The sequence below is a fragment of the Dunckerocampus dactyliophorus genome, chromosome 19 (assembly GCF_027744805.1).
Source record: "Dunckerocampus dactyliophorus isolate RoL2022-P2 chromosome 19, RoL_Ddac_1.1, whole genome shotgun sequence".
NCBI lineage: Eukaryota > Metazoa > Chordata > Actinopteri > Syngnathiformes > Syngnathidae > Dunckerocampus > Dunckerocampus dactyliophorus.
Window position 1 is genome coordinate 10,593,689 of NC_072837.1, and position 14,757 is coordinate 10,608,445.

The 14,757-nt window shown below is 41.2% G+C and overlaps 3 protein-coding genes across 10 annotated transcripts in view; 1 reads left to right on the top strand and 2 right to left on the bottom strand.

Annotated features, from left to right (window-relative positions):
* Window positions 1-11,178, bottom strand: part of LOC129172032 (alpha-1,6-mannosyl-glycoprotein 2-beta-N-acetylglucosaminyltransferase-like) — a 54,170-nt gene extending 42,992 nt beyond the window's left edge. For 4 of the 5 annotated variants that reach the window (XR_008566896.1, XR_008566893.1, XR_008566894.1 and 1 more), the window contains exons 1-3: window positions 10,674-11,178; window positions 10,235-10,364; window positions 5,779-5,851 (exon numbers count right to left, since the gene is read on the bottom strand). The gene's annotated coding sequence lies outside the window, so the exon portion shown is untranslated. The remainder of the gene's footprint in view (window positions 1-5,778; window positions 5,852-10,234; window positions 10,365-10,673) is intronic. The other variant, XR_008566895.1, reaches the window with a different exon arrangement.
* On the top strand, window positions 226-7,263 carry LOC129172029 (toll-like receptor 5). Of its 2 annotated transcripts, none has more exons than XM_054761358.1 (4): window positions 226-431; window positions 2,326-4,606; window positions 5,087-5,175; window positions 6,715-7,263. In XM_054761358.1, the coding sequence occupies exons 1-4, from the start codon at window positions 342-344 to the stop codon at window positions 6,865-6,867; spliced, it is 2,613 nt and encodes an 870-aa protein (XP_054617333.1). In that variant the 5' UTR covers window positions 226-341; the 3' UTR covers window positions 6,868-7,263. The 2 variants fall into 2 exon arrangements, with proteins under 2 accessions (XP_054617333.1, XP_054617332.1); XM_054761357.1 differs by having other exon boundaries at window positions 5,716-6,866.
* Window positions 11,179-12,012: 834 nt separating the features above from the next.
* disp1 (dispatched homolog 1 (Drosophila)) overlaps window positions 12,013-14,757 on the bottom strand; it is a 61,999-nt gene continuing 59,254 nt past the window's right edge. For all 3 annotated transcript variants that reach the window (XM_054762231.1, XM_054762233.1, XM_054762232.1), the window contains one exon: window positions 12,013-14,745. In XM_054762231.1, the coding sequence (XP_054618206.1) occupies window positions 13,153-14,745 (1,593 nt within the window). In that variant the 3' untranslated portion in view covers window positions 12,013-13,152. The remainder of the gene's footprint in view (window positions 14,746-14,757) is intronic.

Below are 14,757 nucleotides of genomic sequence, written 5' to 3' on the forward strand. Positions count from 1 at the left end.
TGCAGTAATAACAATCTTTTTTTTTCTCACCAGAGTGTCAAATTAAATGTGATAAGAGGTGCAATGAACTATACAATGTTGATCTAAAAAGCCATTAGCCATCTGGAACAATAGCGATTATTACTGTAATTATTATACTTTGTTAGTTATCAACTAAAAGCTCAAACATAACTGAATGAAGCTTGAGTGGGGAAGTCATTGTTAGGTGCTCCAGTGAACCATGAACCTGCGTAAAGCAAACAGTCTTACACAATTTCCTCCTCTCGTATGTGCCCTGTTCATGTACTGTGCTTGTAGTTGCATTAACACAGCAACTGCGACAGCATCAGCTTTTATCGTCCATGTGGGCACCCGACAGGATGTTCAATTGCAGGAAGAGCAGCATGTGGACCCTGGCTCTTCAACTGGCTTCCATGGGCATGTATGTTCAGGTAGGTTAGTGTTAATTAATTCATTATGTTTTTACATTCATGTGAATATATCACAACACCAGAGGGTAATTAGTGGATAACATTATAAGAGCTGGACCTCAAATGAAATAATTTAGAAAATAATGATTCGTTTTGCGTCTTTTTGCTAAACTGTGTTGTGCTCAGTATTTATTTATCCTCATTCATAATCCATCATTAAAGTGTGAGGGTGTAACTAATGAAGAGTCCTGTGAGTGCTTGTGGTTCTGGAGAAGATGCTCATGCTTGTGTAGTAGAGATGTGCGAGAATTTTTTTTTTCCTGAACTGGGAAATGGGTGCTCGTCCTTGTTCACCTACTCACTCCTGCTAGCGCTAACTAAATTAAAAAAGGAAACCAGGTAACCATTGCGTCAATTGTGCAACTCGGACTGCATTTGTATAAATATATTAAAACTGTAGAAAAAGCAGGTCTGGTCCTTGCCTCAAATCACCTCTCGTCTCACAAAGACCCCAATTTCACTGACTCATGGTTGCCTGACAAAGACTTGAGTTTCAATGACTCACATGTACTCAGCGAGGACTCAAGGTTAATTGACTCACAGGCGCTCGACTGAGACTTGAGTTTCACTGACTCACAAGGGCTCGAAAAAAGTTTCACTCATGGATGCTCGACAATCATTTACAGCTCAGCTGCTGAACGTGTTGCGCATGTGTGAGTTTCTTTGCATGCACTCTTTGACAGGTGACTTTTCGATCCATTTCAGAAAGTGGCTCAAGTTAGTAAAAGGAATCAAGTTTCCCATCAGTCGTGTGTGGGTTGTACTCAATGACAACTCAAGTTTCACTGACTCACGGGGCCTCGACAAAGTCGTGAGTTTTCACTGACTCACGGCCACTCAACAAAGACTTGAATTTCAGACTCACGGGTGCTTGAAGAAAACTCGAGTTTCATTGACTTAAGTCAGTGAACTTGAGTTTCACTGACTCACAAGTGCTTGACGAAGACTCACACTTCACTGTCTGGCGGGTGCTTGATGAAGACTTGAGTTTCACTGACTCATGGGTGATCAATGAAGACTCAAGTATCACTGAATCGTGTGGTGGCCGAAGACTCGAGTGTCTCTGACTCATGGCCGCTCGAAAATCATATCTATCTACAGCTCAGCTGCTGAACTTGCTGCATACGTGTGAGTTCCTGTGCATGCACTCTTTGATGGGTCACTTTAGAGAATGGAGTACCCATAATTTTAGAGAGTGGCTCATAAAAACCCATCAATCCTGTGTGGGTTGTTCGTTGGAGCGGAATAACATTAAACAGCTAAAAAAGTGACTTGTTCATCCACAATTAACAAATAGCTGGGATATAGAGAATGAAGTAAACCTTTGGATTGTACAGACTCGGAAGTATACTTCCAGAAATCTACAATAGAGTTGTCACAGCGCAGAGACTTCCATCAAGGCTCAAATGTCTGTAACCGTTGAAATGCTTTTTCAAGTAGGGGACAGACAGAGAGATAGTGGAGCAGTGATTCCCAACCACTGTGCCGCCATACATTAGTGTGTTGTGAGAGATCATGCGTGTGCAGCAGGAAGTTATCCAATTTTAAGTAGTTGGTCCAAAAATTATGATTTGTTTACTACAAATAATGTATTGTTCTTCATCTATCGATGCCGGCGAGATATAGTGACAGGAAGAACAATCAAATGCTATTCCACTAGATGGCAGAAGGTACATAAACTAACCTGCGTAGGCCTGTGTAGGTTTTTCTTGGTGATGTACTGTGAGAACAAAACGCAACAATAACAACATTGTCTACTAGTGTTTGGTTATGTCAACGTCAGTCAGCCAGTTAGAACGGCGCAGACATAAATGGTTCCACTGTATATATAGTGAAGTTTGTTTCTCATCGACAGGTTCTCACGTCTTGTAAAATATATGGCCATGTAGCTGCTTGTCACAGACAGAATCACCGGTGGGTTCCCGCTCTGCCTCCAAACATCACCTACCTCTACTTGGAGAGGAACAACATCAGTGAGATTAACAGCACGTCATTCGAAAATCTGGAGCAGCTGCTGGAAATAGATCTCGGGAAGCAGTTTGTGCCGCTCGTCATTCGGAACAACACCTTTCTACGGCAGACTAAGTTGGTTCGCTTGGTTCTGGGTAGCAATCTTGACCTTCAGCTGGAGCTGCGTGCATTTGTAGGGCTGGTCAATTTAAAACACCTCTTCATTGACCATTGTGGCTTGTCTGACTCCATAATGGCGGACAACTATTTCGAACCACTCTTGTCTTTAGAATTGCTTGATCTTTTTGGAAACAATATACAAAGACTCAAACCTGGATTTTTCTTTTTCAAACTGTTAAAGCTGACACAGGTGGACCTCATGTTGAACAAGATTGAACAACTATGTGAAGAGGATCTAGTTGGTTTCAGGGGGAAGTACTTCACACATTTCAACTTAAACTCTAATCACTTGTACAAAATGGCCGATATCAATTTTGATTGGGAAAAATGCGGAAACCCTTTTCGAGGAATGGCCTTCAATGTCCTTGACTTATCTACCAGTGGGTTCAATGTGAAAACAACTAAACTGTTCTTCAAAGCAATACAGGGGACTCCCATTTCTCACCTCATATTCTCCGGATACTTGGGGAAAGGTTTCTCACATGACAACCTACCAGATCCAGACAGGCACACATTTGAAGGTCTGGCAAACAGTACAATAAGCATTTTCGATTTGTCTAACAATCGAATATTTGCCTTACAGAGGGCTGTTTTTAGTCCTCTGACCAATGCAATAATTATTGACGTGTCGCAAAACAAAATCAATCAAATTAACGACAACGCCTTCAGTGGTCTGCAGGGGAATGTAAGAATGGTAAACTTGTCATTCAACATTCTTGGAGAATTATATTCTCACACATTTAGCAGTCTGACTGAACTTCGGGTTTTGGACTTGTCTTTTAATAACATCGGTGTTTTGGGAGATTACGTTTTTGAAGGTCTTCTCAAATTAAGAGCGTTATATCTGACAGGAAATTCCCTGCGGAATTTAGGTTTTCCTGCAGTATTACCAAACCTGGAATTTCTCCTTCTGGGTGACAATCGGTTGGTAGATCTTTACAATATAGATAAACTAGGCATCAACTCTATCCACGTGGATGTGACAAACAACAGATTAACAAACCTGGAGGAGGTTTATCGCATGTTAACCGCTTTCAAGCATCTTCAGAATTTCTTCTTTGGTGGTAATTTCATCAAGTGGTGTACACTCGGTCAAAATGTATCAGTGCCTCTTAATCATAGCCTACAAGTGCTGGATCTTCATGATAGTTCCTTGCAGTTGGTTTGGGCTCAGGGGACATGCCTTGATGTGTTTAATCATCTGAACAATCTTGTTGGTCTAAATTTAAGCTTCAACTCTCTCGTGAGTCTCCCAAAAGGCATTTTCGACGGTCTCAGCTCTATCATAGAGATTGACCTCTCATCTAATGCCTTGACCTATCTTCAGCCCGATGTTTTTCCCAACAGCCTTAAAAAACTTGACCTTTCCAATAACTTCTTGGCCTACCCGGATCCTCGAACCTTTGAGTCCCTTCTCTTGCTCAGCCTAATGGAAAATCGTTTTTACTGTGACTGTAATCTTGAGGGTTTCTTGAAGTGGATGGATGTGACAAATGTAACCTTCTTTAGTCCGATCGAGGAGTACCGATGCGAGTTTCCGGCTGTTCACTACGATCTTCCGCTGCTGAACTACTCCCAGATTGTTGAGCCATGTGAGGTAGATGATGAGTTGGCTGTCCAAGAGCTAAAGTTTGCGCTGTTCATCGTCTCTGCCCTCCTTGTCCTCATTGTCATCCAGTGTGGAATTGCCTACGCCCGTCTCCGTGGGCGCATCTACATTATCTACAAAAAAGTTGTCGGTAGGGTTCTTGAAGGTCCCAAAACACTGCCTCCTTTGGAGGACGTCCAGTACGATGCCTACCTCTGCTTCAACAACACTGACTACAGGTGGGTGGAGGCGGCTTTACTAAAGAAGCTGGACAACAAGTTTTCGGAAGAAAACATCCTGCGCTGTTGTTTCGAGGCCAGAGACTTCCTGCCTGGCGAGGACCACCTCTCCAACATCAGAGATGCCATCTGGAGCAGTAGGAAGACTGTGTGCGTTGTCTCCAAGGAATTCCTCAAAGGTATTTTTTTTTTATTGCAATTTCACTATATCCTGCAAGGTGCCAAAAAAAAGCCCGTGGCGCGGTGGCATAAAGACAGAGGTACTAAAGGGGCAAATAAAAATATGCACTAGTGGTGGAAAACCATGTCAACAAACTGCCGTGGGTTGAAAGTCTTTTACTATCGCCTATTTTCCTTATACAGTCTCTCTGGCCTAAGTTCCAAAAAAACGTACAAGCAATGGCTAGTTTCGTTTTTGGGGTGTCGACATAAACGGGTTCTGCCATATTCGCAGTTCCCTCCTATGCACGAGGGAGAAGCCATAATGCCATCTGCCAAATTTGGTGGAGCAGTGCCCCACTTGCCCCTAATGCAAAAGTGGCACTCTGCAGCCATAGGTCTGTAACAGGTGTACTATCACCTATGATGCCCCAGTTAGTTTTGAGTTATTTTTTAGAAACTCTACTAAAAATACCAAATGTTTCCTGTCCCCTCTTCAGATGGCTGGTGCTTGGAGGCATTCACTTTGGCTCAGGGCCGCATGCTGAGCGAGCTCAAAAATGTTCTGATTATGCTGGTGGTTGGGAAGGTAAGTTCCTTGTCGTGTCTTGTGGTTGTTTTGTACCGCGTGCATTTTAGCCTTAGACCATCATATGGTAAATATTGGCCTTTTAGAGGAGAAAGACTGGAAAGAATACGGCACAATAAATGCAGAATTCTACTTAGAAATTAGGGGTGGGTGAAATGTTGGTATCCAAGTAAATACAGGGACAGTTTTGCCAATACCGATACTTTTTACATACAATTATTCAGAATTTTTAGTGTAATACAGTATCTAATAAAAACATTTCATTAATAATGAAATGCCCCACGATAATATCGATATAAATGATATTTTATCTTTGGCAAGAACTCTACTGACAAATGTCGTATCCACTCGTCTTTTTCCGTTTGCGTATTTCCCTGGGAAGGCCAAGCTTTCCCAAACCGGAGATTTTAACGACAGAAGAGGATCTGTATCGCTAGCCATGACTCCCGCCCACTAAAGGCGAACCAAAGGTTCCATACCAAAAAATCCAATTCTGAATAAATGTAGCGTTAATGATTATTCTGATGTCATCCAATCAAGGTGGCCCACTACCAGTTGATGAAGTACAATGCAGTCAGAGCGTTCGTCCAGAGGAGAGAGTACCTGATCTGGCCAGAGGACCCTCAGGACCTGGAGTGGTTTTACGAGCACCTTGTTTCGCAAATCCTCAAAGACACTGCAGTGAAGAAGATAGCAGACGTTCAGCCTCAGAACGACATTCAACTTGAGAACATTGAAGCACGCTAGTGAACTCTGAAACCAGGAAGAAGGAAAAGTCCTCCCAGGGAAATGACTGTGAGACTTGTAGAGTTAAAATATTACAGAAGTCAATCATTTGTAGACTTTATAGACTATAATTTGAGCTGGTTTTCTTCCTCTGTGGACCACATTGGATGTCTGTAAGTTTCAGTGCTTTTCACTACAAGAAAATATAATTTAATACTACAATATAACAAAACCGCACAATATTCACTTTATCTTATACGATTAAAAACCCAAGAGTTTTGGCTGGAGGCAGGCCATACTACAAATTATTTACAAAAGTAAACAGGGTCACGGTTGCCGATAACGATCATAACAATATAAACAACGCAACAATATGAACAACATAACAAAACAAACCCACATATTTGTAAAAATAAACAAAGGTGAACTGACAGATATCGATCTATAGACACAGAATTTGGATCGATTCACCTGCCTCGATACAACCCAAACATATGGACGCCTTGCCACACAAAGATGATTTGCCATCATTTAAAAGTGATATGTCTATATTATGTATATTATATATATATATTTAAAATTCTATAAATCTTTGTAATTACATCCATCCATCTTCTATGCTGCGTATCCTCACTAGGGTCGTGGGTATGCTGGAGCCTATCCCAGCTGACTTCGGGCAAGAGGCGGGGTACACCCTCGACTGGTCGCCAGTCAATCGCAGGGCACATATAGACAATCAACCATTCATCCTCACATTCATACCTATGGACAATTTAGAGTCGCCAATTAACCTATGATTCATGTTTTTGGAAGGTGGGCGGAAACCCGAGTACCCGGAGAAAACCCACGCAAACTCCACACAGAGATGCCCAACAGAGATTCAAACCCAGTTCTTCCCAATCTCCTGACTTTGTGGCCAACACGCTAAGCACGAGGCCACCATGCGTCCTTTTTTTAATCTTGTAATATAATCATCACTAAAGTTATTTTTATTAATTGTTGTTGTTGTTTTAATATGTTATTTTATTTAATTGTAGAATTATTTTTATTACATGTTACTATGTTCATTTCTCCCCTTGAATTAAATGACAAAACTATCATTAAAGCGCATTATCATTTCAATTTAAAAAGAAAGCCCTACAGGCTGCAAATGGGAACTGGCCATTGTTGAGATGGGGTTATGTCATGTCCTTATTTGGAGTATTTGCTGATGTTAAATGTTGTTGACGGCTTGGTCAAATTTAGTTCACCTTGCATGTGAATGCTTTCCTTTAGCTTTCATGATCAAGAGCAAACTGTGTGTCCAGGAAAGGTTAATGCTATATTTAGCGTGCTGTAATAAATACACAACGTTATCAATTACATTCTTTCCATTATTTGCACATTCAAAGGAACCAATAAATACTTTCACTTCCTTCCATGGAGCTAACTCTTCTCTTCTGTCACGTGCTTCCTTTGCTGAGGTTGCAGGTATAAAAATGAAAAAAAAAAAAAACAGTTCCATTTTGTCACGTGGGGTGAAAGTGACCCGAAGGTACAGATGTTGTTATAAAAATATATAAAATACTAATACTGGATATCTTAATAATATCATCATTAATTAAGTATTTGTTAAATAATTTTAATAATGAATACAGCAATACAGTTTTATTACTTACATATAAATGTTATTTATATATTAATAAATATTTATGGATTTATGTTGATTATATTATATATTTATAAATAAATTATTCGGTAAATAAATCATAAATGAAAATATATCTGTTATATTATTACTATCTTATAAGATATAAATAATAATGAGGATAATTAATATTGCTAATATTATTATTAATAAATAAACTTGCCGCACGGTGGCCTAGTGGTTAGCATGTTGGCCTCACAGTCAGGAGATCGGGAAGACCTCCGTTGAGTGTGGAGTTTGCATGTTCTCCCCGTGTATGCGTGGGTTTTCTCCGGGTACTCCGGTTTCCTCCCACATTCCAAAAACATGCATGTTAGGTTAATTGGAGACTCTAAATTGTCCATAGGTATGAATGTGAGTGTGAATGGTTGTTTGTCTGTATGTGCCCTGTGATTGACTGATGAGGATAAGCAGCATAGAAAATGGATGCATAAATAAACTTAATAATTTCATTCATCAAATTAGGGATCAAAATTGGAAATTCAATACACAATGTAAATATAGCAAGAACCATACTTCATGTAACAAAAACAGTAATTCATTAATGTTTCTCTTGGTGTCAAGTAAATTAAAGATTTGTTTTCTTTTTTCTTCCCCTCCCTCCCCCTCAAATGAAAGTGCATTCGTGGTACAAAGCACAAAAAGTACCCAGCATTCTAAAAATATGCTTGAGTGGGAAAAGGAAGCAGCAAACCATTGTGTGTTTTGGCCAGTAGGTGGCAACAGAAGACAGATTTCTTTTAAAGGTTTATTTAACTGTATGGTATCTTTTTACTACTAATTACTAAGTTTGGCTGCCTCAACTTACCGTATTACATATAAATGTACTATTACATCATGACATTGTAGCGCTAACGGCGACTAAAAAGGTTTGGTTTGGAAGTTGAGAGGATGTCACTTGGGTCAGTGTGTGTGAAAACAGGAAGCTACTGGGCAGAGGAAAGCTTCCCGTTGCCTCAGCTGCCTGCTTCCTGTGGGCTTTATGAGCCGTGACGTTAAAGCACACTGACCCTGCTTTTGCTGACATGCTGCATTGATCAGAGAATATAAGACAATGCCAACATCTGGCCTTTTTTTTTTTTTTCCACCGTGCGGCCCTTAGTATTATTATAATACATTAAATTAAAAAGAAGAAATTATTTACATTAAGTTATTTGTTTATATTATAGCCATCCATCCATCTACCGCTTATCCGAGGTCGGGTCGTGGAGGCAGCAGCCTAAGCAGGGAAGCCCAGACTTCCCTCCCCCTGGCCACTTCGTCCAGCTCCTTCATGCAGATCGCGAGGCGTTCCCAGGCCAGTTGAGAGACATATTCTCTCCGACATGTCCTGGGTCTTCCTTGAGGCCTTCTACCGGCCGGACGTGCCCTGGACACCTATCCAGGGAGGCGTCCGTGAGGCATCCTGACCAGATGCCCAAGCCACCTCATCTGGCTCCTCTCAATGCGAAGGAGCAGCGGTTCTAAACAATGAGTTTTCTCCGTAGGGTGTTTATATTATACAATGACTTAAAATATATATCAAAAATAATTTTATAATTTTTAAGTACAAAATATGAAATATATACTTAAATTATAAACACATTATTTGCATATATAATAAATATTTAATATATATTTAACATTTTTAAATACATATTTTAAATAATTGTATAATATAAACAGTGCCATAATATGAAAGGTTTCTTCTTTTTAATTTAATGTATGAATTGTAATATATTTTTGTTGATGTTATATATATTTTATTTTGTTTTATTTTAATATTTTTTCAATAATTGAATATTTAATGTATTAGTAATTCATTATTAATTAAATTACACCTTTTTTGAGTATAATGTATGTATATTATGAGTGTTTTTTAGATATGTCCAGGGGTAAACGTGTGGGCAGCAGCTTGAGAAAAGTAATACAACTTTTCTTTTTAAAACTCGCTGACTTACCCTACATGCTAAAGGCAAAACTATCACTTATTTTACTTGAGAAAATAGGATGTTTCGACGATATTAAAGCATAATGGCAAACAAACAGCAGCAAAGAACATCCTGTTTCATCTCCGTCAGTGTCGCCTCCGCCAAGATCTAATTTGAAAGGTGCAGGCAAATGTTGACCATGTCAACACGCTCTGCGTCTCTGTGACCCCTTCACAGTTATTTCCAGCTTGGTGGAATATACAGCATGCTTCTGAGAAGACCCCCCCCCCCACCGCCCCCCACCGCCCCCAATGGCCACAGCTAATATTTAACCTGTGTTTAAGTCAATATAATTACAGGGCTCATCTTCAGTGCAGCTCCTAAGTAGAGAAGAAAAGCAGTCATGGGGGAGCTGCCAAGATCAGCTCTTGAATGCAAACGATGTGGGAGGTTTCATGTGTCGAATGCAGCTTGTTTGGTGTAGTTTGGGCACATGTTCGGAAAGGTGGGTCGGGAATGTGAGGAAAGAGCTGATGCATTTTACAGTGAAGCACAAACCAGCTATTCACAGGGCTTACGCCCCAAGTCCCACTGGGAAGAATAGATGCATCCATAAAAATGCCTATTTTTGACACTATAAACCCTATAATATTTATCTGTTATTAAACACATTTAAAAATAACTTTTACACATTAAGAAACAATTAGAGGCATACAAAATACAGTATTGTACTTACAAAACATGCAGTTATGCAACATCACGTCTTGTCAAAGCATCTTCCTGCTGGAAATGGAAAATGAGAGCCAGCACCCTCTGCTGGATTCATAGCTGCATCTCTCTTTTTCTCCCTGCAGACTTTCTACTTTCTATTTAAGTGACATAAAAAATAATTATTACAATTTAAAGCAAAGGAAATACTCTAGTGTACCCAAAAGTTGGGGTGACAATTATATGTAATAAAATGGGATAAAGTAATCGTATTCATTTGTTTCTATTGTTACATTGTCTTATACTGTTGTATTTATATATTGTTAAATTGTTCACAAATACGTAAAATTAGCACAATTGAACAGCGAACTTTAATGATGTGTTTATTCTATGGCTCAGTGTGGTTCGTGAGTAGCACACTCTTCTGGTGAATATATGTAATAGCAATTGGTTTATCAATTACTTACATTTACCCGAAGAATTGCCAGCTGATCCACTTCCTTTTACAGATAAAGAGTTGCAGTAGACTAAAAATAAAATATAAACACACCCTCCTCTTTTATCCAGGGAGTGAGCACTGTACACTGCCGGCTTGCGACTGCCTTTGGGCGGGGTGGAACTGTCAACAGCACCAGCTGTTGCTCATTGAGAACATAATAACAATACGTGCTTTCGCTTTTGAGTCCCCACATACCCCAAAACTCCCCAAAGACGCCTGAAAAAGTCGCTACATTTGTCGCTAGTCACTTTTGACAAAGTATATCGTCAAGTGGGGTTGGAATGTCGAGCAAATTGTCAAGTTAGCAACACTGCCTAGAACTTCCTGTTTATATTGGCGCCTCAAACAACCAACCAATCATACAACTTCTTTGGATAGCTGCGCGGCATCATAGCACCTCTCGCAGCCATTGGCTACCGAAACAAACCGAAAAGCAACGAGTAGCGACGATGCTAATTGATTGGAAACCAGTCGAGTACAAGTAGAAGTACCCATTTTCTTAAGAAAATATCGTAAAGGCCTTAACATTAAACATAAAAAATGACAGTTCATTAAGGAAGGTCACACTGTGACAATTTGATTAACTACAGTAAAGCAGGACAAAAATGATCACAGGTAAATTCTTCCCTGCTGTCAAATATAAATCCACTGTGTAAACACATCAAATAATATGGCGTCATGGCCGGTCATAAAAGTGTAAAACACGAGGGGTGGGGTGACGTGGTGGAAATTCTTGTGGAAGAGCAGAATTTCCCTTATTTTATAATGCAAATGTTGACATTCTAAAATACAATTAAACGAGAACTCTCTCTCATATATATATTTGCCTTTATATATAGTCAAGGAAAAAATGATTAAACACCCTTGTTTCTTCAGTTTATTGATCCATTTTAATGCCTGGTACAACTAAAGGTACCTTTGTTTGGACAAATATAATAAATATAGCGCATAACATATAAGCTTATACCTAGCAATTTCTATGGTTTTCTTGATAATAACCAAGTTCTTACATGAATAACTATAGCTTTGTACTGCCAAAAAATGTAACTCTCATGAGCTATTTTTGTTGTCGTTGTTATATTTGTCCAAACAAAGGTACCTTTAGTTGTACCAGGCATTAAAATGAACAAGAAACTGAACAAACAAGGGTGGTCTAATAATTTTTTCCACGACTGTATACAGTATATTAGCCCACATATACTGTAACTTCACGGCTCTATACACTCTGAATTATTTTACAATCACATTTGGACATGCTCCTTTATTGAGTGAGCTGCTGTGATATAAAATCTGATGGCGTGCAAATGAACATATAAGTAAACTGAAGCCACACTCCCAATGACTTGAGGCCAGACACGTGGCAAAGGCGGCGCCGGCATTTACGAGGCAATTACCGTATACTCTTTGTGTGTGTATATTACAATTACAGAATCCAGCCTGGATGCATTTTATGGTCTGCGGCCTCTGCTGATAAACTGACTAAGACGGCCAGAGCGTTTTAATCGCGAGTAAATCAAGGTTATAAATGAATTTCGATTTGATCGGCTGAAATAAGTATTTGATCCCAAAGCAAAATGGGACTTTGAACTTGGGTGTTTCTTGGAGTTCCAGTCTTGTGCGGCTCTGCGATCTTGTCCCTTTCGACAGCATGTTGGTGGAGAGGATGCAGTTCTGCGAAAGATGTCTTTGATCCACAATATGCGTTGAGATTAGGAGTACTTTCTGAAAAGGAACAGGATTTACGTGTGTGTGTGATTCATGGGTACATAACTGGTCTGTGGGGGTCAGAATGCTTGCTGGTTGGTCGGGGATCAAACACGTATTTCCCTCAATCAAATACAAAGTCCTTTATAAACCCTAATTGAATGGGTTTTCTTTTACATTCTCTTTCTGTTACAATAAACCTACCTTCCTTGGGAAGGCGGCAGCAGGGGATCAAATATTTATTTTCAGCACGGTACATATCTGTAATAGATGACTGGTTATTGCATTCAATCATTTATTGATCATTTCATAGCAAAGAAGCTGTACAATGGTTTTCTGCCTGTGCAAATATCTGCAAAACATTGAACACCGTGTTAACAAAAGTGCACAGTGGAACCCGTTTATGTCGACGGCCCTCAGACCAGCTGTCTAACGTAGATATAAGCAGTTGTCGACATACAGTAACCAAACTTGAAACTGTTTTAATGTGGTGATATTGATGAAGTTAATACGACAACGCATGTCGACATAAATGGATACATTTTTTCAAATTTTGTAGACTTAATTGGGCACTTTTTAGCAATAAAAACACGATGGACCAGGATTTGATGATTTGGGCGACAGACGGGTTATCGACATAAGCGGGCCCCACGGTATATTGAACACCATGTTAGCAAAAGTGTGCAAGGGTCAGTGAAAGTGTATGTGGCACCATTACTGTGGATTTTCTGTGTGTATTATCCTTAGCATAAGCTTTCAGAAGAGCGACTGTTGTTTATTGCAACGGGAGGCAAAGTCGTTTCACTTTTTGGCACGTTGAACTCCGAAGCTGAGTTGCACTTGACCTTCAAGGCCCGGTTAAAACAGTACAGTTTCTTCCCCCGTTTCGAGTTCTGCTTGTACTTTTTGGCACTTTCCTCCCGAGTGGCGGCGTCACCCTCACAATCGCCAGGGGTTTGGCACCGTATAGCCACTTTTGCTGGGGTTTGGGGGGTAATGGTGGATGTATGGTTACAGTGACCAGGGTCTTTGGGTTTTAGTCCTTGATGATGCAAGTACAGAGTCTGTCTTGGGGTGCTTGGCACTTCTAGGTTCTGATCGGGCTCTTGTGTTTTAGGCTCCGAGCCATTCATAGAGCCAGGAGATTGGGCTGTGTGCTGGTTGGAGGCTAAGGGTCTATGTTCTGGAGCGGTCTGCGTGTTTGCAATGTGAACACAGTACTTCTTGAGGTGGCAGCAGAGTGCAGGCGCTTGTCTGGGGTATAGTCCTCTTCTCGAGCTGCAGCTGTGCAAGTGTGGATAGGGAACGTAGTGCATGCAGCAATCCATGCGTGCGCAGACCGGACCCGGGAATTTTGCTAACAGTTTGTTTGGATGCTTTCCTGCAACTGGCACGGGGTGCGAGTCTTGGAGCGTCCACTGTGGAGGGGGTTCCCCACATGAACATTTTGTGTTTTGTGTGTACTGGCACCTTGAGGCGACAAGACTGTTTTCTGTCTTTGTATTCCTGTTATTCTGAGCGTGCGGAGGTATTCCATTGCAAAGCTGAGCACAAACCTCAGGATCCTCTCGAGTGTTGTCTTCGGTTTTATCACCCGACGCCAGCGGCTCCAACTCGTAATGCTCTGCGTCGCCGTCCCTGCCATCCAACTGATATTTCCCCAGGCCGGGGCTCTTCCCTTGGGATGAAGGACCCGTGTTTGTGCCCTCAGAAAAAGCCTGACACTGCAGCTTTTTGGGCAGAGGGATCTGGCCACAGGTACCCTGTGGTCCCAGGCAACGGCACATGCACTGGAAGAAGAAGGTGGCGAAAGCCCAGCTAATGCACATGATCAGCATCATGAAAGTGCCCAGCTGGGTGTAGGCTAGAACAGTTGAGGGCATCATCATGGCCCCGGCAACGAAGGTGGTAAGGGCGGCCATAGCGATGGCAGAGCCCATCCGGCTGAGGGAGAAAATGACCTTCCCTTCGCGGTCTGGCTCCGGAGCGAGCCTGTAAGCCACGCCGTAATGGACGGCGAAGTCCACGGACAGCCCCACTGCCACGGAAATGGTGACAGATTCCAAGACGTTAAGCTCCCAGCCAAGAAGCACCAGGGAGCCCACGGTGACAAAAATGGTGCCGGCAATGGACAGGATGGCGTATAGACTGATGATGACGTTCCAGGTGGTTAGGAGCATGACGCTGAAGGCCACAGCCACCGAAAGTGCCATGGCAATTAGAGTGCCATCAGACAGACTGTCCTGAAGGTCGAAGAAGTCCAGGTTGCTGACAAACCAGCCGTGACTGAGGCCGGCTGGAGCGTGGCTCAGCTCCTCTGTGATCCAAGCGTCCACCTGAAACAAAAG

Coding starts and splice junctions, on each gene's coding strand:
- LOC129172029 (XM_054761357.1), top strand. CDS start 342: ATGTGGGCACCCGACAGGATGTTCAATTGCAGGAAGAGCAGCATGTGG. Junction 432..2,325: donor CCATGGGCATGTATGTTCAG/GTAGGTTAGTGT, acceptor TCTCATCGACAG/GTTCTCACGTCTTGTAAAAT. Junction 4,607..5,086: donor CTCCAAGGAATTCCTCAAAG/GTATTTTTTTTT, acceptor TCCCCTCTTCAG/ATGGCTGGTGCTTGGAGGCA.